General features: G+C 35.6%; 1 protein-coding gene across 1 annotated transcript in view; it reads left to right on the top strand.

The window, feature by feature from the left end:
• The window catches only part of LOC140151343 (unconventional myosin-Id-like), an 80,499-nt gene extending 56,804 nt beyond the window's left edge, over window positions 1–23,695 (top strand). Inside the window, exons 10-20 of the mRNA XM_072173653.1 lie at window positions 473–603; window positions 1,211–1,340; window positions 2,067–2,144; window positions 2,633–2,799; window positions 4,425–4,629; window positions 5,713–5,936; window positions 6,468–6,612; window positions 9,080–9,181; window positions 9,980–10,096; window positions 15,237–15,385; window positions 16,294–23,695. Of these exons, the coding sequence (XP_072029754.1) occupies window positions 473–603; window positions 1,211–1,340; window positions 2,067–2,144; window positions 2,633–2,799; window positions 4,425–4,629; window positions 5,713–5,936; window positions 6,468–6,612; window positions 9,080–9,181; window positions 9,980–10,096; window positions 15,237–15,385; window positions 16,294–16,450 (1,605 nt within the window). The 3' untranslated portion in view covers window positions 16,451–23,695. The remainder of the gene's footprint in view (window positions 1–472; window positions 604–1,210; window positions 1,341–2,066; window positions 2,145–2,632; window positions 2,800–4,424; window positions 4,630–5,712; window positions 5,937–6,467; window positions 6,613–9,079; window positions 9,182–9,979; window positions 10,097–15,236; window positions 15,386–16,293) is intronic.
• Window positions 23,696–25,506: the final 1,811 nt, after the last annotated feature.

Below are 25,506 nucleotides of genomic sequence, written 5' to 3'. Positions count from 1 at the left end.
ATTGCGTAATGCATGACTGACGCATGCTTACGTGAATTACGCAAGCGTGAGTCGGACTTTATTGATGCTTGCAGTAACAAAAGCCGAAAAATGTCCGCCTTATATAAACCGAACAAACTTTAGAGGTTATAAAAACAAAAACAAGCAGAGCCTTATTTTAGCCTTGTTCAAAATAATTCATATCAAAATTGGTCCATTCAGTTTCTAAGTATGAAAAATGTTTGATGCAAAAAGGCAACACATAGATGCCAAGTATATCTGCCTTAATTAAATTAATGGGTATGCGCAAAAACACTTGTGTCACCTAGGATGGCTCAAAATGACGAAAATGTACCCAAGCTTCAGACCATCGAATACTTTACTCCAATTCTACTTGAAAATTGATTTCACTTCAAGTAGCCTTTGGTCTGTGTCTTGTGATTAATTTGCTCACAGCAAACTTCAGAAATGATTTGTGTATTTTTGTTCACAGATGTTCTTAGAAGCCATGAGTCAGAAGCTTGCCAAGCATCCTCACTTTGTTAGTAGAGCTACCGATCCTGCAGAAAAATCACTAGAACACAATAGAGACTTCAAGGTCAAACATTACGCAGGTGATGTCACGTAAGTACACCTGTTATACACTATTATAATGTTTTTCAAAATACTCTTTCTCAATGGTCTCTGTTGGGGCTTGTAAATAATGCCAATTACCTGCAAGATGTCGGGGCTATACCTTAATGCCTTTATTTTGCTCTTGTGAAAAAAGAACAGCCAGCTTGAAATTCTCCTTGATGATAAACATACTGCTTTTGTATAGGTGTCCCTCATATGGAAATTGATTCTAGCCATGAAGCTTATATACATTGTATGCAGTATGCATAGGGTATGTGTTTTTTGGCTGCAAATTCCTGTTGTGTTGTTAATAAACTGGTTATGGAGTGATTCAGGGCCACAAGCAGCAATGGGCTATTCAGTTGAAATCCATACATCCCTGTGGAAGATATGACCTTAATCTTCCACACAGGGAGTGAGTTACCTGAAAGGGTGACTCCATTTGAAATCTACACCCCCTGTGTGTGACATTGCGGTTATATCTTCCATTGGGGGTATATGGATTTCAACTGAAATAACCCAATCTGTAAAGTGCGCAGACACCTTAAATGCGAAAGTTGGGTAAAACCTAGGGCACTAAAAATCATTAAAGGTTTATGTATATTTTCCTTTGCAGATATGATGTGACTAATTTCATAGACAAGAACAAAGATTTACTATTTCAAGATTTCAAGAGACTCCTTTTTTCTAGCTCCAATCCCGTCATCTCAACCATGTGGCCAGAAGGACAAATGAAAGTCACTGAAGTAAGTGTTCACAGCATAAAAATTGTGTTGTCCTTGTTGAGAGAGGAATTAAACAACTAAATGACACACTCTGTGTTTGCGGGGTGGGGGTGTGTTGGACAAGCATCAACATTCAGAACAAGCTACCCGGCTTTTTTTTTTAATGTTATAAACAAGTTACAAATGGTTTTTTTGTACAAAGATGAAGAAACACTACAGCATTTTAAAAATGTTATTGACAAACATTTTTGGCAAACATTTTTGCAAAATATTTTGTCAGCATTTGAATTAAATGATGTTAGAATGTTCTGCAGCAAGTTTTCACAAATGTTTTTGAATGTTATTTAAATGTTTTATACCCTTTATATAACCCAACATTTAAATGATTTCAAGTTTTGTATGTTTCCATGTAGTATGCAGTTTTTAACCTAATTAATACATGATGACACATATTTCTTTTTTTCTTGTATTTCAAAATTGTCTATAAAATGTCAGTACATGCATTCCCAAGGAAAATGAATCAGTCCTATATGCACATGCACACATTTGAAAATTACTGCATAGTTTGCAGAGGTACATATTCCGAGCACTCCATTTTTCTAACCTCTTTCCTGATTGGAGACAGCGTCCTAGAAACATATTTTTAATATGTTCACTGAAATTATGCAGGAAGAATTCAGATGGCATTTACCTGTCTTGTTTAAAGTCTGTCTTGGTTTAATTCATGTAATTTCTCCTATATTTCAGGTAACCAAGAGACCACAGACAGCAGGAACAATCTTCAAGAATTCCATGATTGAATTGGTTAAGAATATGGCTTCTAAGGTTGGTATAAAGGATTTAAAGAGTTTAGATGCAAAACATGACAAATAATAATAATAATAATTATAATAAGAGAGATTTAATATAGCACCCAATTCCGATGACCACTGGGCACTTTACAGAAATAGATACGAATATCAAAAACCAGTCTTAAAGACTACAAAACACATAATAGTAGTCAACAAAGTTAAACAAATTAATTCTTAGGATACAGAGAAGAAACTTATTGCACTTTAATATACACATGAAACTAAAATCATAATGCACATTTTCTTGAAGCTCTATAACAAAAAGTACAACAGCAATAAGAATACAAATTATAGTCCTTGCCAAAGACCGTCACGATCCATGCCGGGGGAGGGGCAGAATGTTGCTGGCATCGACGGAGCAGAATGGCAAAGAGCAGGACTGTAGAATAACAGAATCTCGGGCTGTGGCAAGTTAATTAATTTCATAATAATTAAATCAAAGACTATACTTGTTTATTTTAGGAGCCGTACTATGTACGCTGTGTCAAACCCAACGAGATGAAGTCCCCTGTGTATTTTGATGATGAGCGCTGTCTTCATCAAGTACGATACTTAGGTCTATTGGAGAATGTCCGTGTACGTAGGGCTGGGTTTGCAGCCAGACAACATTATTCACGCTTCTTACAGAGGTAGGTTGTGAAATAAAATGGATTCATTTTGCTGTAGTTTCCTTTAATTATATATTAAGCAAAGGAATTATTTACCAGTGTACCAGTTTGTCATACAGCCTTTACTTTGATCAGCTTGTAATCGGCGGGAATTGTTAGGCTTTTATCACTATGCCGAAAAGTAGACACATGTTAAGCAGGGACAGACTTAGGTTTCAGTTTTCTACTGGCCCTCCGGGCCAGTGAAACGGCAAATCTACTGGCCCTGCAATAAATTTACTGGCCCAACTTTTTCAATATGTTCTACTGCAAAAAGTACAAAGAAAGAAGCATTGAGTGCCTGTAACCAGGTGGCAGGTGGTGAACACCCCTCGCCAAATGCCATTTTGACCCAAAAAGTCCCATTCACGAGCGTAGCAAGCGAAAAATAGAAGTTTTCAGTCCTTGTCGGTCAAAAACCAAATTTTGAACAAAAGTCCACTTTTTAAAAATCCTGGTTACGGACCTGCACGTTCCAATGCGACTTTTAAAGTTAGAGACTACCAGTTACCAAACTTGACACATGTACTGTTACTTGTGTGTTAACATTATTTTATTCTGTGCCACCATGGACCCTAAAAATCTTTTTCCAGGATCTATGGTGCCACTTTAATTCAAGCAAACCTGAACATTTTTAATTGTTTTGTACTGAGCGTACTCAATATAGAGAGACTAGTCACTAACACAAGTTCAGTCAGAAGTCCTGGCGTTCCTTAATTAATAAATCCATTTCCAAAAGTTCACAAAATAAAAGGTTCAAGTATCCGGTATTTGCGATATCGCTATCATCATCAGAAATATCATTAAATAAAAATATAAATTACACACAGGTGACAAGTGGAGCAGAAACTGTCCAATTAATTGTGTCCATCGCTGATTATATCTTGCCTCATATGAGTTACATCAGGATCAAAAATCTAGTGGCCCGCCGGGCCAGTATTGTTGAAAGTTTACTGGCCCGAGGCAAAATCAACTGGCCCCGGGCCACCGGGCCACTGCTTAAATCCGTCCCTGTGTTAAGATTGATATAGTTAGCCTGCCTGGTCTATATTTTGTGTGATAAAGAAAGTAGAAGGACTTCAATTAATAATTTGTAATACTTTTGGCGAGATGTCACAAGACAATTCTCCAAATAAAATATATTGATATTAATCCGTGATGTTATAAGGCCCGCCAATTACGAGCTGATCAAACTGGGCTATAACCAAGATGGGGATTCAATTACATCAGATGAACTTGTTTAGTCCAGCTTTCCAGAAAGTGACTTTTGCATGAGACTTTTGTTGTCACATGTTGACACTTAGTAAAAACAATCACATTACCTTTTTAGGGTGTGATTTTACACAAGAGGAAAATACTTGCTTACGGAAATGTTTGCCTGCCAGTGTACTCAGATGATATATAAGTTGAAAAACAATATTGAGATTGATGTTATGCTTATGGTAGGATTAGGAATGGGGTAACAGCCACCATTGCAAAATTGCTGCAAAATTCTTAACCATCTTCAAGTAGATCAATGTCCCAAAATGATTATTTCTGCTTTGAAACATTGTAACTCTATTTTGTGAGGTTTTCTTTTTCAATTCATATCGTATTTTCATCTGCAGATACAAAATGCTGTCAGAGTTCACATGGCCCAACTTCAGCGGAGAAGACAAAGAAGGCTGCCAAGTACTAGTCAAAGAACAAAACCTAGGACATGATGTAGCGTACGGAGTCAGCAAGCTCTTTATACGAACACCTAAGACTATCTTCACTCTGGAAGAGGCCAGAGGTCAACTCATTCCATCTATTGTTGTATTTCTTCAGAAGGTAAGCTTGTAATACATGTACACTTACCATATTGTCTGTAATAAACACCCTGGGGTGTGCATTTTTTCAGAATGAGGCATTTATAAAGAACTAATTTTCAGTGAAAAAAAGTTAAAAAATCAGGGCACAAATGTGAAAGTATGGATCACTTCGTTCGGCTTTGTTTCCGGGTTCAAATCCAGTATGGCGGCGCCCACGTAACTAATAGGATATGATCATGGTAAATATTACGATTTGTAAAATTGGTGAAATTCTACCATAATTTGGCAATGAAGTAGATGGAAGTTCAAGTTTGAATATGTTTTGTCCATGCCATTTAGGGATTGTAACGGCCAGCACTGATGCACATGGGTCACTTTTTATTGAAAAATTTATGGGGGGGTATGTGGCATTTATTACAGACAATATGGTACTCTCTTTTCATCCTCTGGCAATAGCCAAGCGGCTTCATGGAATACGGCACCAGACCGTAGATATTTTCCCGTATTTTGTGAGAACAAACAGGGTAGTGAACATGAATTCTATAATTATCTTCCGAATTGTTCGTAAACTTTGCTGAACGAATTTAGTTTGATTATCTTAATGAAAAGTAGGCCAGTTTCTTCCTTGCTTTTTAACAACGCAGCAGCAATGCCGTGTGTGAAGTATGCATGTGGGGCTTAGGATATTGCGCGAGTCATGTTACGAAGACGCATGCGTGTTAGGACTACGCAGTTATATGTGACACGATCTGGTCCATGGGGGCCAAAGGAGGCATTTTTGAAAATTGAGTTACTGTAATTATTACATTATACATACTAGGCTATCATTTACTGAAAACACCAAAGGTCTAGCATACTTGGTTCTAAAGTTTTTTGATGTCTATTTTCTTATGTATTTTATTGTTTTTTACTCTATATTTTTACCTTTATCTCAGTTTTGGCCCCCAGGGACCAGATCGTGTCACATATGGAAATTATAACCTGCCTGTATGAGGAGTACACTGGTAATACGGATTTGTATAATTTAAATGTGACCAAAAGTCTCCAACTTCAGTGTCAAGATTTCTTTACTTTCTTTTTATTCTATCTTGATTATGTGTAGAATTGGCGAGGTACACTAGCACGTATGCTGGTGTACAAGAAGCGTGCCGTCTACTTCATCATGGCATGTTACAAGCGCTACAAGATCAACTGTTACTTAGACAAACTACAGAACATGTTTAGAGAAGTGAATCACATGAGAGATTATGGCAAGAGTCTGGAATGGCCAGAACCACCCAAGGTTCTAGGTGGCTTTGCTGAGATGATGCAGAAAGTTCATAGAAGGTATATATGTGAGATATTCATGTAGACAAAGGGTCATGCTGAGATCTAGCTGGTACCATAGAATTATTCTTTTTCCACACTTTCCAAGTTTTTTAATTTTAATAAGACTAAAAAAATGCTTTCTAACATTGGACGTCAAAGAATATAATTTTTAATTTCCTAATTTCTTCATTAATTGATTCTACATTATGTGGTGAGGATAGTTCACAGTGGCCCTGTTTGTTTACATTGTGTTTGTTTACCTTGTGGTGTAACCAGCAATGGGCAGGGGAAGAATGTCCCCTCAGAAAAATATTTCTGGTTGAAATTGGGATGAAAAGAATTCAATTTGATGTCAAATAAGCCCCTCTTGGATAAATTGATGCTTTACAGGGTTTTTGCTAACTTGGAATTTTACCCTTCACAACGAAACAATTATACAAAAAACAAAAAACACATCCTGACAAAAATCTTGTTCACCAAAGAGAGTGTCATAGTAATAAAATGGTTTATTTTCATTGTTATAAATGTCTGATCTATTTGTTGTTGAAGATGGGTTGCAACCAGTCTTCTTGCATCCCTTCCACAAGATCAATGGCCCGAGATGAGAATTAAGATTGCTGCAATGGATGGACTCAATGGCAAGAGATCAAACTGGGGACTCAACCGCCAATGGCATGGAAACTATCTCTCATTGGTAAGGCATATAGACAACTTACTTCCCTTCCAAAAGATCAATAAACTTTTACTAGTATATTGATGCCTCTATCAGCAGTATAGGTATCGATACTAGTATATCACCGATGTCTCTATCAGCAGTAGATAGCAATTGATACTAGTATGTCATCATGTGTCTCGACCAGTAGTAGTAGCACGTCATCCATGCATTTATCAGCAGTAGATGCAATCAGGGGTCGCGCTAACCTGCGTTTCTGCGCGTACAGCGCATATTTTTAAGTTTGGGCGCATATATTCATTTTTGCATATCAGTTGAGGGGTTTTCATGCGCGCAGAAAAATGAAAACATGTGAAAGAAAAATAAAAGCTTCGATCTCCAATATTTACGGCCCGTCCAGAAATTATGTAACATAAAATGCAATGTAACATAAATGTTGAATTGAAGTCGCCGTAGCATTGTAACATAATTTAAAAATAGAAATAAAATACACACCACCGGCATAATTACACAGATTGCGATATTGTCTAGAATCACTACTGATGAATTATTGCAGTACTGAATGATGACACACGTACGTGAGTTGGTAATTTCTAATTCTAGGGATCGGAAAGAAATGCTTTGTGGGTGGTGTGTAGAGATATGCCATCAGTGAAATACGACACAATGATCGACAGTAAGAAAAAAAAAATGACAAAAATTTGCCCTTGAATTATGTTTTATAGTCATAATACTCCAGTAATCCAATAAATATCATAATATTTGGCCTAAACTTGAACTCATTTGCAATGAAATGTCATTTTTATTGAGTAAAGCATTGCTTCCATGTGGTGCCAATGGTGTTGAATTCTGCACTTTGCAAGTTGAACTGCATTTTGTGGAATTCGCGAACTTTTATGGCATAAAGCAACACTTTTATAGTAAGTAAACTGCTCGGAACTTTCTTAAAAAGCGAGATAGTTGGTTACAGGCGAGAATCGTGCCGTGAAAAGCGAGATCACGCTTTTTTGCTGGGCTAAACAACTATTATACCAATGGTACCGGTAACACATCATTATAGCCAAAATCACAAAATCTGATACTGATACATATAAAATGGTACATTCAATACTTGACAGATAAGAGAACCCCTCGCTTTTAGGATTTGAGCGCATATTTTAACACTTTCAGGGGGTTCAGGGTTCTGAGAACCCCTGGTTTTAAAACCTAGTGCTACCCCTGGATGCAATGCTAGTATGTCTATCAGCAGCTCTATTTGTTTTGTGTGCAATTTACAAAAAAGGTTTCTTCATTTCATTTGATTAAGAACATTCCTATCAATGTTGTACCATGATACACGATAAAAGAACCACATTTCCACCATTTGGCCTTGAAAATAGTGAATTATATTCAAATTTAAGAACATTTCCGGAAAAGGCCCATAACTACAGACCTGAACGTGCTACAGATGTGTAACAAAGGTTAAAATGTGTATTTTATAACTCTCTTTCATGTTCTGCACATAATTCAATTTTGACAAAAAGAGGACTTAATCTGTCATCAATGATACCAGTATGTATCATAATTTGATGCCTGTATCAGCAGTAGACATGATCTACTAGCAATTAATACCAATATGTCATCAATGTCCGTATCAGCAGTAGATAACGAATCTAGCGTACTCATCAATGCCTCTACAAGCAGTAGATAGCAATATTAGTATGTCATCAATGTCTATATCAGCAGTAGATAGCAATACTTGTATGTCATCCATGTCTATATCAGCAGTAGATAGCAATACTTGTATGTCATCAATGTCTATATCAGCAGTAGATAGCAATACTTGTATGTCATCAATGTCTATATCAGCAGTAGATAGCAATGCTAGTATGTTATCCATGTCTATATCAGCAGTAGATAGCAATGCTAGTATGTCATCCATGCCTCTATCAGCAGTAGATAGCAATACTTGTATGTCATCCATGTCTATATCAGCAGTAGATAGCAATACTTGTATGTCATCCATGTCTATATCAGCAGTAGATTGCAATACTTGTATGTCATTCATGTCTATATCAGCAGTAGATAGCAATACTTGTATGTCATCCATGTCTATATCAGCAGTAGATTGCAATACTTGTATGTCATCCATGACTATATCAGCAGTAGATAGCAATACTTGTATGTCATCCATGTCTATATCAGCAGTAGATAGCAATACTTGTATGTCATCCATGTCTATATCAGCAGTAGATTGCAATACTTGTATGCCATCCATGTCTATATCAGCAGTAGATAGCAAACTAGTATGTAATCAGCAGTAGATCATTCAAATGATTCACCAAAATTGATTTCCAAGAATCAAGATGAATACTCGCACAGCCTGACAAAATTCTAACCCTGGTAAAGAGTTCACTATTATAATTATGATAACTTGTGTTCAATCAGTTCTTACATAATGTCATTATATTTGCAATAATGTGTTTTTGTGTATGTTTTGTTGGAACAGAGCAATGAGAACAGTAGAACGGCTCCATTTGTGACATCATGCAATCAGCTGAAACAGAAAGACAACTACCAAGATGTGCTCTTCTCCTCAACAGTAATCAAGGTAATATATGCTTTTGGCTGTGTCATACTTGATTACATGTGAGACAAGTTATCAAACATGGTCGTGTCATACAGGGTTAGCGGTGACCTGCCGAGACCAGGGGTCCAAATTGACAAATAAAGGGGTCCAGGCATCTAATTATACACAGACGCACACAATTAAGGGGTCCAAATCACGGGGACCTGCCAAATCAAGGAGTCCTGGACCCCAAGACCCCTTAAAATGCTACCCCTGGTGTCATATGTACACTGTATAGTGTTTGATAGACTTGATTGCGCTTTTTATTGTAAAATTTCTTTACACATCAGCATAATTGAAAATGATTTGGATTAACTTGGTGCAAAAATTATCAGTAAGAGATCAATATGTAAAAAGTAATTAATATTAAGAACAATAGAAGACCAAATCTGCCTATGAGCACATTCACTTAAGGGTAAACTAGGTATTGTTGGTAGAAACAACCAAAAAATTGATTGTTATTATCTAAATCAATATATTTTTGAAAAAAAAACCACTCTGATGTTTTGATACTTTATAAAAACTTGCTTTATTTATAGTTCTTAATGAGTTATGTACGTTTTATAAAAGGGTTGTTGTTTCAGCCCTCTTTACAACATAACTCAAAGACTACAGGACCTACAAAAGTATATCTGTGATATTTTAATTCTTCACTATAAAATGATCAATTCAATTTTTGCCAACGCTCACTACCATTCACAAGATGCTGTGAACTACCAAATCGCAACAGTTTAAAATAGTTGCTAACCTTAATATCAAACCTGCCTGATACTATTTCAGGTCAACAAACACAATAAGTGTGCTGAGCGTGCCATCCTAGTAACTGACAGATGTATCTACAAGCTGGATCCCAAGAAGGGTTTCAAACCAATGAGAGCAGGGGTGGCTCTGTCAGAGGTATGTACAAACCTCAAAATCCTATTTGATATATGCAACACGATCTCGTCCATGGAGGCCAAAGGCGGCAAATTTGAAATTTAGATAAAGGCAAAAATATGGAGTAATAAAAATACAACAAAATACTTACGAAAACAGACATCACAAAACTTCATAACTTTAACCAAGTGTGCTGGACATTTGGTGTTTTCAGTATATGATAGCCTAATGTTTGTATAAGGCAATAATTATAGTAACTCAGTTTAAAAAAATACCTCCTTTGGCCTCCATGGACCAGATCGTGTCACATATTATATACTAGGATTGGTCATCTATTGACATGAATATACTTAATAATCATAAATTCTATTGCCTCTCCAAATTAGCAAGTAAGTTTTGGCAGAAGAGGACGATGAAAAAGGAGCTGAAAAACATAATACAAGACTAGGTTTATAATTATATTTTACAGAATAATACTTTCAATTTGGCAACAAATTGACCAATGTATTTTACAAACATTTCAACTTGTTTTAGGATTCTTATTTCTCACACCATTTGATTTCTTATGAACAGTTGAAGCCAGGGCCGTAGCAAGTGGGGCGGCAGGGGATGCCATGGCTGCCCCACTTTTTGAGAAATTTGTTATGTTTTTCTTTATATCTTTATTTCAATTTGGGCATATATTTGTATTTTGGCCGCCCCACATTATGATGGCCACCCCACATTTTTCAATCTTGCTAAGGCCCTGGTTGAAGCTTTTTTCCAGTTTCCTCTTGGATGTCATCAGACCCATTGGGGGCACTGTTGAGCTATTCTGAGCCATTGACACCAGACGATGTCAGTTGGCTCAGAAGAGAGTTGTACACCTGTGATTTCTTATTACTTACCATTACACTTGATGTTATACTGCCCTCACATAGGCAGCCAATTCCTGTCATACATACACCTCATTCTAGCTGCAAAGCTGTGATCATAAAAGTGCCATAATTATGATATAATTAACATTTCAAAATCAAATGGATGTTTAATAGAAAGGTAGAAGAGCATGTAAGAATTTGGTCGAAACAAAGGATCAAATGTGGCCAAAAAGATGTGCTCTGCAGGATTTTTTTAATTTCTGACAGACAGGCAATAATAAAGGTCTGCAACCTGTCGACTTAGATATATACTAACCCTTTGTATTTTTATTAGATTTCAATCTATTAATTGTTTTTTATGCATAACATTTGTGACCAGCTCCAACAAAACCTGGAACAAGTCGCCAGGCATGTTTTTGAGTTGACCTTGGCACTCAGTGGACTTTCAAATCCTTGAAAGTACTTATTAAAAAGATGTTTATTTAATCAATAATTGACAGTTGAACTATGATAATCCCTATTCAATCCTGTGTAAAGCAGGAAACTAATTAGCCATAACTTAGATTAGCAGTTCAGTAAGTTTTCCATATCTTGAAAAGTATTGATGCTATGTATATAATATATCACATTGAAGCGTATTGTCGTGTGCTTACATTTTTATTCAAATCATGAAATGTCAAAAATGCGACTTGTTCCTGGTTTTGTCAGAACAGGTCACATTTATATTCAGGTATTTGCCATTTTTATTAGTTTCATATACATGTACCTACAATTGGCAATTTAATGATTTTTACGTCTGTTCATTGAGAACAAACAAGAGTCATGAGCGTATTTTGGGTGGGCTTTGGGGGCGCGGCCAAAACAAAGGGGTGGCGGAAGAAGAAGGGGCGGCAAAAAGGGGGGCGGCGGAAGAAAAAAGGGTGGAATAAATGTGAAAAGGATAAAAACAGTAAAAAATGGTACTATACATCAAAATATGTTTTTTTTTTTGTTTTTGTTTTTTTTTTGCTCTTCACTTTTTCAAACCTTTTCGGGCTGTTGAGGAAGGGCTGTCACAAATTTAATTTTCTTCAGCCCCCCGGTAGGAGCGCCACGATGCGCCACTGATAGTACATCAACCTATAAACTAATCATCCTTCAATCAAAGTCCGAAACTAAATTTAGAGTCTATTGTATTATAGAAAATATGTAATTGACCATCTGATTACTCATTACTGTGTATGACAAATGAACACCTTCCTACATCAACTACCAAGGTCTTAACTCTCTTCACGTGGGTGTCGACTGCAGACGACAAGTTTCAAATTACAAAAAAATAAAATTCACAAATATCAGAAATGTAAATTTTCATGACCATATTTGGAATCAGCATGAAAAATGCATTAAAATGAGTACAAACAAGCCTAGTATTGATTCAGTAGTTCTTAAGATAGCTCTTGATATTTTGAGAAAATATTTCAACACTTGAACTTTTTCCGTTGAAGCGCATGGCTAGCACGTAGAGCATTAAACCTCAAATGCGGCGCATGTGCCACTTGTGGCACATGACATTAAAAAGTTCATTAAAAACAAAATTGAATTAATAAATAAATTTTTTAAAAAACAAAAAATCTGTGGAAGTAGCTTCAGCAATATGAATTTGATAAAAAAACAAATGATATAGAACATGCTTACCTCACAACCATCTACAAGATATAATGAGGATATCTTCAACCTCCTACGTCCCAGATTTCATCTAAATGACCAAATCTTCAAAATAGCACTTCAGCCACTGCACTTGGTAGGTGAACTACCTTACTCTTATTTATCAATTCAAATACATTGGGGATGTTTTGAAATTTGCAGTTATAAAAGTGGATCATTATCTATAACAAATTACCGAGTTGGAAAACTTTTCGTGATAAAAACTCGAACGGTGGTGATGCATTTGCAAATTGCATTTTTGCAATGCTAATCATTCACCGAGGTACGCTGCATATTCACATCATTTTTTTTTCAATCTTGGCGATTAAAGTCCAAAAATGAGCAAAAACAGCCTAAAATGCATTATTCAGGGTCCAAAAAATAATGTACGGTTACTAAGCTAGCGTGTATATCTTAAGCGTCACTGTTTGTTTGTGTATGGCGACGCCCACAGGTTGTGTTTGTTTTCACACTTATTTACACAATGGTTTCCATTAATTGTGCCATATAATAAAGTCAAAATTGGACATGTTCATCAGTAAAGAAAACATGTAGAATAAACACGGGAATATCACAATGGAATAAAGAGAGTAGGCCTATATGGGTGCCATTGGTTGACGATATTTATTAGCAGTTGATGGGGCAGAAGTACTAGAGCCACAGAGGGACAGATTAAAGGAGAGAGGATAAGAGGAAACAGTGAGACAAGGGATGCGAGCTAAGGCAGGAACAAAAGCAAAGGCAAGAATGAGAGGGGGGACAAACAAGAAGTTGATTTTAATCCCAGGATTAAAATGAATGAAACGACTGATCAATCTTCAATACATTTGGGTGTTGGTAAAGATGGTATAATTATTCGCAATAAAACTTGGAGGGTGGTTTAACATGTTTAATGCATTTTGCAAGTTGTGTTCATTTACGAACTGCAAAAGATGGGTGACCGCTAGTACTTGTAATTTTTAACGAAATTGTATGCCAGGTGGGCCATCTGTAACCTAAGCCCCGGGCCTAAGCCTAAAAACCAGGAGCTTCCTGGTGTGCTCACCCCTGCCAGGTGCTTTGCCCTAGGACCACATACACAAGGCCTTTAAGCAGGCCCTTGGACCCCGCAATGTAAGACACTTTGATCTTTTGGGTCAGTGGCACATACTTCAGCTCACAAACATTTCATCATGTGGTACTTCCCCGGGGGGTACTTCTGGAAAACTAATTGAGGAAGCCTGATTTAACCTTTAAACAATTAACCAGACCCAACCATAAATAGCATAAATTCTTCATCATAATTGATAAGTAAAATGTTTGTGGTCCTTATTTACCAAGAAAATTAATTAGGAGTCACTGGAACCAATATAATGATCAATTAGAATGAAATCTTATCATAGTTTTCATTGATATGTAATTTACCATGTCACATGGTTTCTAAAAAAGAATGAACTCAATCAATTTTTATTATTGATATTAAAATGTATTTTATGGCTGCAACTATTTTTTAATTATAATTTATGCAAACAAGGGAAGAGGCTTACGCATCATACACTGGAACATGGAAACATTTAAACATTACAAACTAGTGCACGAGATCAAATTAATGATGCTTAATCATTATTCTTTTTATATAAATATACAGGGGAAAGAAGAATTACGCATCGCATGCTAGCACAATTAAACGTGAAATTACAAATGGAAACATAACATGCATAGGCAGATATACCAGAGAAAAAACTCCAGTCATACTTGCCTGTGCGGGGACTTGAACCCCAGACCTCTCGCTTGTCTGGCGAGCACTCTACCACTGAGCTACATAGACTGTTCCTGATAAACAGGACTCAAGTCTGGTACTTATGGATATGAGCAGTCATGCGGGGTAAACAATACAAACAACTCATTACATACCAGTGTACGAGATCAATTAATGATGCTTACCCGCCAGCCTAATATAAGCATGCAAACAAGGGAAGAGGCTTACGCATTATACACTGGAACATGGAAACATTTAAACATTACAAACTAGTGCACGAGATCAAATTAATGATGCTTACGGGTAAACGTTATTCTTAATATATCAATATATACAGGGGAAAGAAGAATTACGCATCGCACACTAGCACAATTAAACGTGAAATTACAAATAGAAACATTACACGCATAGGCAGATATACCAGAGAAAAAACTCCAGGCGTACCTGCCTGTGCGGGACTTGAACCCCAGACATCTCGCTTGTCGGGCGAGCGCTCTACCACTGAGCTACACAGACTGTCCCTGATAAACAGGATTCAAGTCTGGTACTTATGGATATGAGCAGTCATGCAGGGTAAACGATGTCGAAGTCTTCTTTCCCTTGTTTGTATGAGTGGGTAACCTGATTGACAGCTGGAATGGATAATAGCGCATACTTGTAGAATGGTCCGTCAGTAGCGTAGCATTGGTCATCATATTGGGGAGGCACCAACCATGATTGGGGGGCACCAGGTCTGATTAGGGGGGCACAAACCATTTTCAGATCGATTGGGGACATGTGCCTGTGCCCCTATGCCACTGTTCCATTCTTCTAATAAGAAAAAATGAAAATAATTTGGCTCTCAAGTATTTATATTTCTGTTTTGTTTTTCTCATTAATGCAGGTGACAGGTATTAGTTTGTCTACCGGCAAAGATCAACTGGTCATATTACATCTCCTAGGCAACAATGACATTGTAGTATGTCTGACATCACCAAATGGTGAAGATAGGGCACCTGAACTTGTGGGAGTACTGTGTAACCAATTCATGCAGTAAGTTTTAATATGTGTGGGGGCACAGGTTGTGAACACCGTACATTCTCTAAATTCAGTAAATTTCCTTTGTCAGCCGTGTAATTGAATGGGATTATTTTGAAATTTAAAATATCACAAACAAGTAGGCCTATGTTAATAAATAATATTAATACAAGCTAAAATCGTTGGGGTTCTATGATGAACCCCACAAAACTAACCTTCAAATTAATTAAATACAGTAAAATTTGATTATTACTGGGTGAGAGTCGCTGTGACGGTTTTAAATTCCCTGTGTTGGTTAGGCTCTGATCACTCAGTGTGCAAATTGAATGGCGCGTACCAACGGCAGCTGCGAAATTCAATCCCGATTTACTTCCATGTTCCGATTGTGTGGAAAGTGCCATACGGCTGAGCAGTTTTGCCGTCTCTCTCTGTCATGTCATCCACAGCCTTTGTAATTACCTGCATGATAACCAAGGGCATACTGTCCCTACCAGGGTATTCCAAATAATGTAATAATGCATATTAGACTATGTCTAGTTTGCCAGTGTAAAGCATGGCACAGTATCATCATCCCTATATCTTTGTGTCAGAAATTGCCACAATAGTAGGGTGAATCAATTAACCTGTGAATTACACCATGCTACAGGCTTGCAGGGGACATAAAAGTTTAATACCAGGGTACCAAAGTCAGCAAGACCACGGAGAAAAGACAAACTTGTTTTCCACTCCAACATTTATCCTTTTCAAAAAGTAAACCAAGTCTGTCATCTGCATGTGCTTGAAACATGTAAATGTGTCAAATTTGAAATTTGTGCAAGGCCCCATAGCATTTTACACCTACAGCCCATTTGGTCTTTGAACATTTCAGCTTATTTCCAACTCTGGATGGAACTCATAATTGTTTAATTTTGTTTATTCCTCAGGACCAATCATAGCGAGCTAAAGGTGATAGTGAAACCCCGCCTAGCCTGCCAGCTTGGTAAGAAACAGCGCAACATCATCATCCAGAGTGGCAATACTAATCAGCCTATCTTCAAGAAAGAGAACCAAGATCTTGTACTTCTTTGCCCGCAGCACTAGGACGGTCTGAACCGTGATTTCGTTTGAAGAAGAAGAAAGCCTGGAATCCGGAATCCAGAATCATGAAATTATATATATCCTCATCATTATCAGCAGTACTGAAAAGGAAAATCTTACAGATTAAGGTTACAGTCAAGGGTGCATGAGTATAAAACAGCCAAGTGTAAGGTCACAAATATTACTTGTAGTGGTAGATCCATGCGAACAAACATTTTTTTACAGATCTTGTAATAAATATGAATTAATTTATCTGTATTTATGCTATTTTTTTGTTTCTTGCCTTGTTAACTTAAGTGCTTTACAGTGTGTACCTTATTATCACCTTGAATTGTCATGAACAATGATAGATGGAAATAGATTTATGTGTTAGGCACCACAACCTAATTTGTCCGATCTGTGGTTCGACCTTAGATGCTCTTTGATGCTTAATTAGCATTCCACTAATTAATCAGAATAATGGTAAATTTGTATTATTTAATATCACTGCATGCAAGGATTTTACAATTAACATTATTGTAAATTAATTGATTTCATAAATAATAAGGATCGACTAAGCATCGATGGTCCATCGAAAGATCAAACTACTCTGGTTCTATTGTCTTATCACAGCAAGACTAATAGGCTATCGAAGAAAACCATTGATTATCAAAGAAATGTATTGATTTTTGCAAGAATATACACCTATACCTCTGGATTGCTGGTGCAGTGCTCTCTATAAATCAATGCCATTCTTTTTATGCGGTTCATGGATAGTATTAATAATCAACTAAGAAAAATGATAGTGGTACTTATCTTGGATGGTCAGTGGAATTTTGTGTTTATTTGTCTGTCTGTCGGTTTGTTTGTATGGTAAATATAAATGGTTGTCATCTCCAGTATTAATCATTTATGTCCTTTAGTCATGACTAATAATAATGAACTGATGCAGGTTTGATAATGGTACTTGAAACATATTTTCAAACAATTTTTAAGTTTTAAAATGTTTACAGAACTTCAAATGTTGTGTACTTAAAGATTAGAAGAAATGTTTTAAAGCATTTGGTATCAAATTGCTTTAAAATTTTGCCAAAATGTTATTGTATTTTATTTTGGTGCGATTGGAGGGGCACAGACTTATAAATAACAACAATGTTTTGTGGCAACTGTTAACAATGTTTTTAAAATGTTACGAAGATGTGGTAATAAACCGTTTATATGTTACCCAATATTTTAGAATGTTTTATGGCAAACTTTGTGCACTCTTTTGCAAATGTTACCTGAACATTTTGTATTTATTGTTAATTGATATTCCCCTTTTGTATTAAGCAATAGTTGTTAACCCCATGAGAACTACCTACGGATTGGTCGAAAAGAAGTTTTCATTATCAATTGGACCAATCAGCAACATTGTTAGAATAATTTCACCACACAAAAAAATTGGGGTGAATTATTTGCAAAGCTCCATTCTGATTGGTGATTAAAGTGAAGATATCATGTAATTGACCAATCAGAGGCAATGTTACATCGGCAGGTAGTGCTCAGGGGGTTAAGGAATAAACCACCAGGCAGATGAAGCCCTATCAATGGAACTAACCCTAACATGACCAAAAGCCACAAAAAGCTACAAGAGCAAGAAAGTGCAAGCATAAGTATTCCATGTGATGCGATTGCATCATCATGCGAAAGCAAATATGGTGATGGAAAGCTTGGCCGGCCAAGGCAATCCTCCATGGCAAGGTATGGCAGTGAGCGTGTCTAGTACCTGAGGGGTCGGGGGTTCAACACTGCACCTGAGAAAATAAAAATTCTCTTCATCTTTTTCTTTCCTTCTTTCCTTCCCCTCCGCCAAAAAGCCTCAACGGAGTTAGCGCTGATTTTGTTACAAAAGCTGACCTTTCCTACCAATTCTGTAACAAAGCCAGAAAATAACAACAGTGTTATGAGAAATACATGAGAAAAACTAGCCATATCCTAGAAAAGAAGTTCAATTCAAAGGGCTTCATCGACCTTTAAGCTAGTTCCTTGATATATATTATAAATGTTACATATAGATGTTACAGAAATTTTATAGGGGCTTACAATACTCAAAATCTAAATACACTATAGTAGTGTATTTCAATATATTGGACATTATCAGCTTGCCTGAACATGATTTGTATTTAACAAAGTACTTGTAAAAATTATAAAATAGATATTTTTAGAAAGGTAGATAAAATATATTTATCAAAATGGTAAAATATAAGGTAAGGTATAATGTAAGTGCTTCATAGTGTGTGTGGGTGGTCTTATCACTTATGTCCATTGGAGTCAATTATAGGTTTAGGAACCTTATGGAGATTATTATCCTTGTGGAGATACAACTGTGACACGATCAAGGGAAATGAGTCAGATGTCGCTAATATTGATTTTGAGATATTCGCAAAGAAAGTGTTAAAATTCTTTTGTTTTATATTGTTTTCAGCGATTGATCAAGTGACATAACTTTGCAAAGACCAGGGTCGACATATGACTCATTCCCTTGATCATGTCACAAATGGTTCATAAAGAAAAGTTTTCAACTGGACATTGCTGTAACTTGATTGCCCCAATATAGTAAATGTTTCCAGGGTTATATACTGTGGAGCTGTCAATGTTTTATGGTGTATGTGGTTCCATTGGGTATGCCCTGTGGAGCCAATAATGGGTTCATGTACAACCTTAAATGAAGGTAATTTTGCTTCATAAGGAAAAAAATGTTGAAAATTATCACAAGTGTGTGATCTCAATTAGAGAGTTCACATATGTGTGTGATGTGCATATATTTAGATCAGTGAGTTTAAGAGAAGGTGAACTCAGTCATGTTGTCATGTCAATCCTGGAGTGTATCAGGATTTTTTGGCCATATGTGTGTGTATATGTGTTTTACCCTTTCAAATTGTTATTTATTGTTTTGGCAGATCCAAATGGGTGCAAAATATGTCCCCATCAAAAAGGCATATGTATGTTATTTATTTAAAACAAAAATACCTTACTTTGGTACTGTAATGTGCATATCCTCTTCAGCTCATTTCAGTTACACCCTGGATCTTTTCTGCTTTGCTATGCGTTATCCAGAAACCCTAAATGGTTTCTCTTACAATGCTATAGTTAATACCTTGATGTTTTGTATAAAAGAGCATAGTTTTATATACAAGTCGTTCCTGAAATATAGTGTCATAGTTTTATACATTTTTAAAGCAATGTAATCTATAGTCTTTCGCTGCTCTTTGGTCTGTGTGTAGAGATCTGTGCATAAACCTAGGGTTTCGGGTTCTTTTTAGAACTATTGTGTAGTAGGGCTTAATATACCCATCCACCCATCATTTGCCACCCAAGCTTACTGCTGCACAGAGAAAATTAATGTTTTTTGTAAATGATGCATTATAATTATAGCTGTTGAAAATGTTTTGGGAACACAGAAGTAGATCAAATTCATAGCAAACCATTGAACTTCACAGTTGGCTGTTGACTTTGAATGGCAGCTGCTTGTTTAGATCTGAGCATACATAGCCAAACTGTTGGAATTATTAAAGCCATATTGTAACATTTGCTGAGGAGGATGCCCTTAATTTTTTTCAAAATTCTATTTTTTACACAATTGTAATGTACTTTATTAAACTAACATACCCTGCAAAAATCAAAACTTTAAGTGCTGCAGTTTTGTCAAAATTCAAGATTTTGAATAAAATGCAGGAGCCATCATTTTATTACTACAATGGAAATATTAGTCGAACGTGTACATGATGTTCATAACACAGTACGTACACGGCGTGCGTGATGGTACACACACATCAAAGGCCCGTGCTGTAACACAACAGATGGAGAGACACAGATTAGTGACATCTGTGCTGGTAGTAGAGTCCAGTTTTCTTTGCTTTACCTCAGTTGTTCGGCTCAAAATTAAAAGGAGTTATATCTGACAGTAAAAGCTAACATCTTATAGAAAAGGATACTAATCTATTTGATATGGAAATGTTACAATATGGCTTTAAGTATATGCTGTTTATAGTATAAAAAAAAGTACTATCAGTACATCAAGTTTCATTAAAAAAAATCTAAATTATATATGATTGTATGAAATTATTTTTTGTAACAATGACATGTCATATATTTAAGAAATAGAGGTAAAGCAACGAAAAAAAAATCCTGTTCCACGGGCGGACGGACCTTTCAAGTTGGGTCGGTCGGTCGGACTTTTTTTTTTTTTTTTTTTTGAAATGACCAAAAAAAATCACTAAAATCTTTAAATAATTTGCAATTTGAGAAAATACAAAAAAAATTTGTTCCTGAAATTTGGGTCGGCATTCATTTGTACAGGAAAAATTGTTTCCCCAATTTGTTCAAAATCGGGGTCAGTCGGGCCCGTAGAACAGGGTTTTCTTTTTTCGTCGCCTTATACAGTATCTTTTGCACCCAAATAATGTGTCAAAGGCAGTAGAAATGTAAATAATTATTCAAACTTTGTCTCATATACACAGTGTAAGTGACAGCATGTATCGCAACATTGTATGTGTGTAGCATTGGCTATTCATATACACAGTGTAAGTGACAGCATGTATCGCAACATTGTATGTGTGTAGCATTGGCTATTCATATACACAGTGTAAGTGACAGCATGTATCGCAACATTGTATGTGTGTAGCATTGGCTATTCATATACACAGTGTAAGTGACAGCATGTATCGCAACATTGTATGTGTGTAGCATTGGCCATTCCATTTAAAATCCACACTCCCCCTGTGATGTTTGTCAAATGTAATTGGTCGGGGTTAATCATTTTGAAACCCATACTCCCTCTGTATTATGGCTTTACCTATATCTTCCACAACTGGAGTGAGTATTGCAGATGGAAGTTACAATTGTCTCTTCTATTTGAAAATCATACTCCCTCTGTGGAAGTCTTTAGCTAAATCTTCCACAGGGGGTGTGTGGATATTAAGTGGACTAGCCCATTGTGTCATGCTTTATTGCCCTTCTGATGCAAACAGAGCACATTATTGCGTTTAATGGACACGTTTGACCAAATCACACTGCATGATTTTGAATCACTTGAGCCTTTATGTATAAACTTTATAATTATGTGACCAAACTATAATGTAAGTACTAATTATAATATGTCACACACATACATGTATGTACCTGCACATTTTTTATTTGATTTAGAGAAACTGATCTTGCCCACATTTCAACCTTTTATTTTGAGTATAGTTTTGATTTTGATGGTGTAATTGATAGCCTTTCTCACTAATAGTACTGCTAGCAAATAAATGTGCCTGAAATAAAAAGTATGAATGATAAAAATGAACATGCTAGCAAATACCATTTTTCACCCTGATGTGGCAGTGACGTCAAAGCATTGAGGCAGCTGTTTTGTGCACGCACGTGGGTGAGTACGCCAGCACTTTGAGCGAACACTAGCAGTTTGTAGCTGCACCCAATGAAATGCGCACTGACATCACTGCCACTGCACATCAGGGTAAAAAAGTTTATAGCCTGTTATATGAATACCAATAATTCATTTGTACTTGCCTGAATCTATAATGATACTACAAGCAGCTTTATTATTGTCATGATATATTTTGTGGTTTTTAGGTTATTAATTGTACCTTAATAACCGTATGTTTAAAGTCAGGGTCACACACATGGTTTTAGTATGTCATTGTTGTAGGGTTGCCAAAGCGTTGCCAAAGCCACAATTTGAGAGCCCAATTGGGCAACTGTTGAAGAATGTCCCAGCAACTTGAACATTTCCTGTCTAATAGAAACCAATAGCTGAGAAAAAAATTGGTCGACTTTTTGAACTTGACCTACACAACTTTGGGTATTCATGTCACATAGGAACCATTGGTTAAGAGGAAAATTGTTGACATTCCTATGAGTTGACCTGCGATTTGGGCTGACTTTTTGTCGCAACCCTGTCCAGTTATAGAGATAGAAGATTGATAGTGGCAATCCACACTGGGTAACCACTAACACTTGCAGAACATGTTATTGGTATGAGCAATTTCGATCAAATTATTAAAGCCATATTGTAACATTTCCATAAAAAAATATATAGATTTATAGTATTTCTTTTCCATAAAATGTTAGCTTTTACTGTCAGATATGTCACCGTTTAATTTTGAGCCGAACAACAGATATAATAAAATTGGAATTTACTGCAGCTCCGATGCCGCCAATGGGTGTCACTCCATTGGTTATGTTACAGTACAGTCCTTTGATGTGTGTCATAACCGACCTGTACGCTGTGTACGTACTGTGTTATGAACATAGCAATTTTGTAACATGTCAAAGATATTTACTCGGCATATCTTGAGAAACCAACTAAACCATATTAGTGAGGGTTTCTCCTATTATAATGTATTAATTAAAATAATTAATAACAAGTTGTTTGTTTGAAATTTTACTTCAATTACTTTAATTACTTGTATTGGTAGAATGATTTATTGTCATAAGTAGGCCTACGATAGGAGCATATATGTCAAAGCAAGATTATATGTCATCAAAACAAGACTTAATTATTGAAGGTTTCCTCCCTGGAATATTTATTATTAATTGATTAACTAAAATAATTAATAAAAGGTTGTTTTCAATTTTAGCAATTACTGGTATTGGTAGAATGATTCATTGTCATTAGTAAAATAGGAGCATATCAAAACAAGATTATATGTCATCACAACAAGACTTAATCAATAATTGGAGTACAGAGTATCAATAGGGTTTCCCCTATTAGGGAATGCTTATCATTAATTTATTACTTAAAATAAAAACAAGTTGTTTGTTTTAGCAATTGCTGGTATTGGTAGAATGATTCATTATCATAAGTACACGCATATATCAAAACAAGATTATATGTTGAGTACCAATCTTTAGTTGGCTTATATATAAGGCCTAGTATAGGCCTATAGTTATTATTATTTACTGTCATATGTCCCCTTTTAATTTTAAGCTGAACAACTGAGGTAAACCAAAGAAAATTGGAATTTACTATCAGCGCTGATGTCGTCAATGTGTGTCACTCCCCTGGGGTCACTCCATTCGGTTGTGCTATGACACGATCCTTTATGTGTGTTGCCATGTACATGTATCGTATTGTGTTATGAACATCGAGTGCGTGTTCGAACAATATTTCCATCGATAAGGATGGTTCCTGCGTTTTATTCAAAATCTTGGATTGTGACTAAACTACAGCACCTGGAGTCTTGATTTTTGCAGGGTATGTCAGTTTAATGAAGTACATTATAATTACCGTATGTAAAAAAAAAAAAAATTTGAAAAATATTGAGGGCATCTTCCTTAACAAATGTTATATTATTACTTAAACCTATTTTTACCAGAAGTTGATGGAAGTTGTCATTATTATGTATCAAAAATTTTCATAAGGGCTGTGAGGTCAAAAAATCATGTTTTTGTCAAGGATTCTTAACCCCTCCACTTCATAGAACTGAATATGTTTGAACATAGTACTATTTATAATAGAGAGTACAGTTAGACAAGATATCTGTCGTGGATTTTATTCTTTTAGTAAGAGTTTACAGTACACATCTCATGACTTTTAATCACAGGGCATAACACGTAATTTGGTGTGTAGATTTTTAAATACTAGTAAGCATAATTATGAAAAAAATGGTACTAATATTTATTTGCCCTAAATGTTAAGTGTGCTCATTTTTTGTTAAGCTTACAACGCACATTAATATAGCTATATATTATTACATTAGTCGACATGTATTTATTGTAATTATACTTTTATACAAAATATTATAATAAAAGAGTTATAAATAAACTACAATAACATGCAAATGAATGTTTGTTTGTTTGTTTTCCTGGGAATGACCTTCTACATGGCATACCATCTTCTATTAATATTATTTACCATTAATTTTTTTCCAAATATCAAAATCACTGACCTTGCATAACTTAGTCTTGGAATACAATTAATATATCAATATTGTACGAGGAAAGTAAGAAGAAAAAACAAAGAAAGAAATTAAATTTTCAACAGCACTATCAATCATTATAATTCTTCAAACAAACATCAAACATAAATAACTGGTCCTTTCTTTGATTTAATTTATTCTATTTTTATACTGTATAAAGGTCAAAATAATTAACAAAGATGGTAAAGAGTTATAAAGCATAAAGGTACGTTTACTTTCATGGAAAAGCCTGCATGGCAATATTTTATATTTGCCTATTTTAACAGTATGTACTACTTCTATGCAAACAATGTACTGCTATACTAAGTACAACTGAGGCATAGTGTCTAGAATAAATAACGGTAGAAAATACTGCCTTCTCACACTGCGAGCCGCAGACTTTCAAAATATCTGTATCCCAGATTGTATAAAAACAGTGTCAGCTATGAATGTAAGTAAAAATTAATTGAACCTTCTACTTCATGACTTGGCATACCATCTTCTATTAATATTATTTACCTTTTTTTTCAAATATCAAAACCGCTGACCTTGCATAACTCAGTCTTAGAATAAAATTAATATATCAATATTGCACGAGGAAAGTAAGAAGAAAAAACAAAGAAGGGAAATAAATAGCAACAGCACTCAATCATATTATAATTCCTCAAACAAGCATCAAACATAAATAACCGGTCCTTTCTTTGATTTAATTTATTCTATTTTTATACTGTATAAAGGTCAAAGTAAACATTATAGATGGTAAAGAGTTATAAAGCATAAAGGTACGTTTACTTTCATGGAAAAGCCTGCATGGCAATATTTTATATTTGCCTATTTTAACAGTATGTACTACTTCTATGCAAACAATGTACTGCTATACTAAGTACAACTGAGGCATAGTGTCTAGAATAAATAACGGTAGAAAATACTGCCTTCTCACACTGCGAGCCGCAGACTTTCAAAATATCTGTATCCCAGATTGTATAAAAAACAGTGTCAGCTATGAATGTAAGTAAAAATGAATTGAACCTTCTACTTGGCATACCATCTTTTATTAATATTATTTACCTTTTTTTTCAAATATCAAAACCCCTGACCTTGCATAACTCAGTCTTAGAATAAAATTAATATATCAATATT

Source organism: Amphiura filiformis, chromosome 4, assembly GCF_039555335.1.
Source record: "Amphiura filiformis chromosome 4, Afil_fr2py, whole genome shotgun sequence".
In the NCBI taxonomy this organism is placed as follows: Eukaryota; Metazoa; Echinodermata; class Ophiuroidea; order Amphilepidida; family Amphiuridae; genus Amphiura; species Amphiura filiformis.
This window is presented reverse-complemented; position numbering and strand designations above follow the sequence as displayed.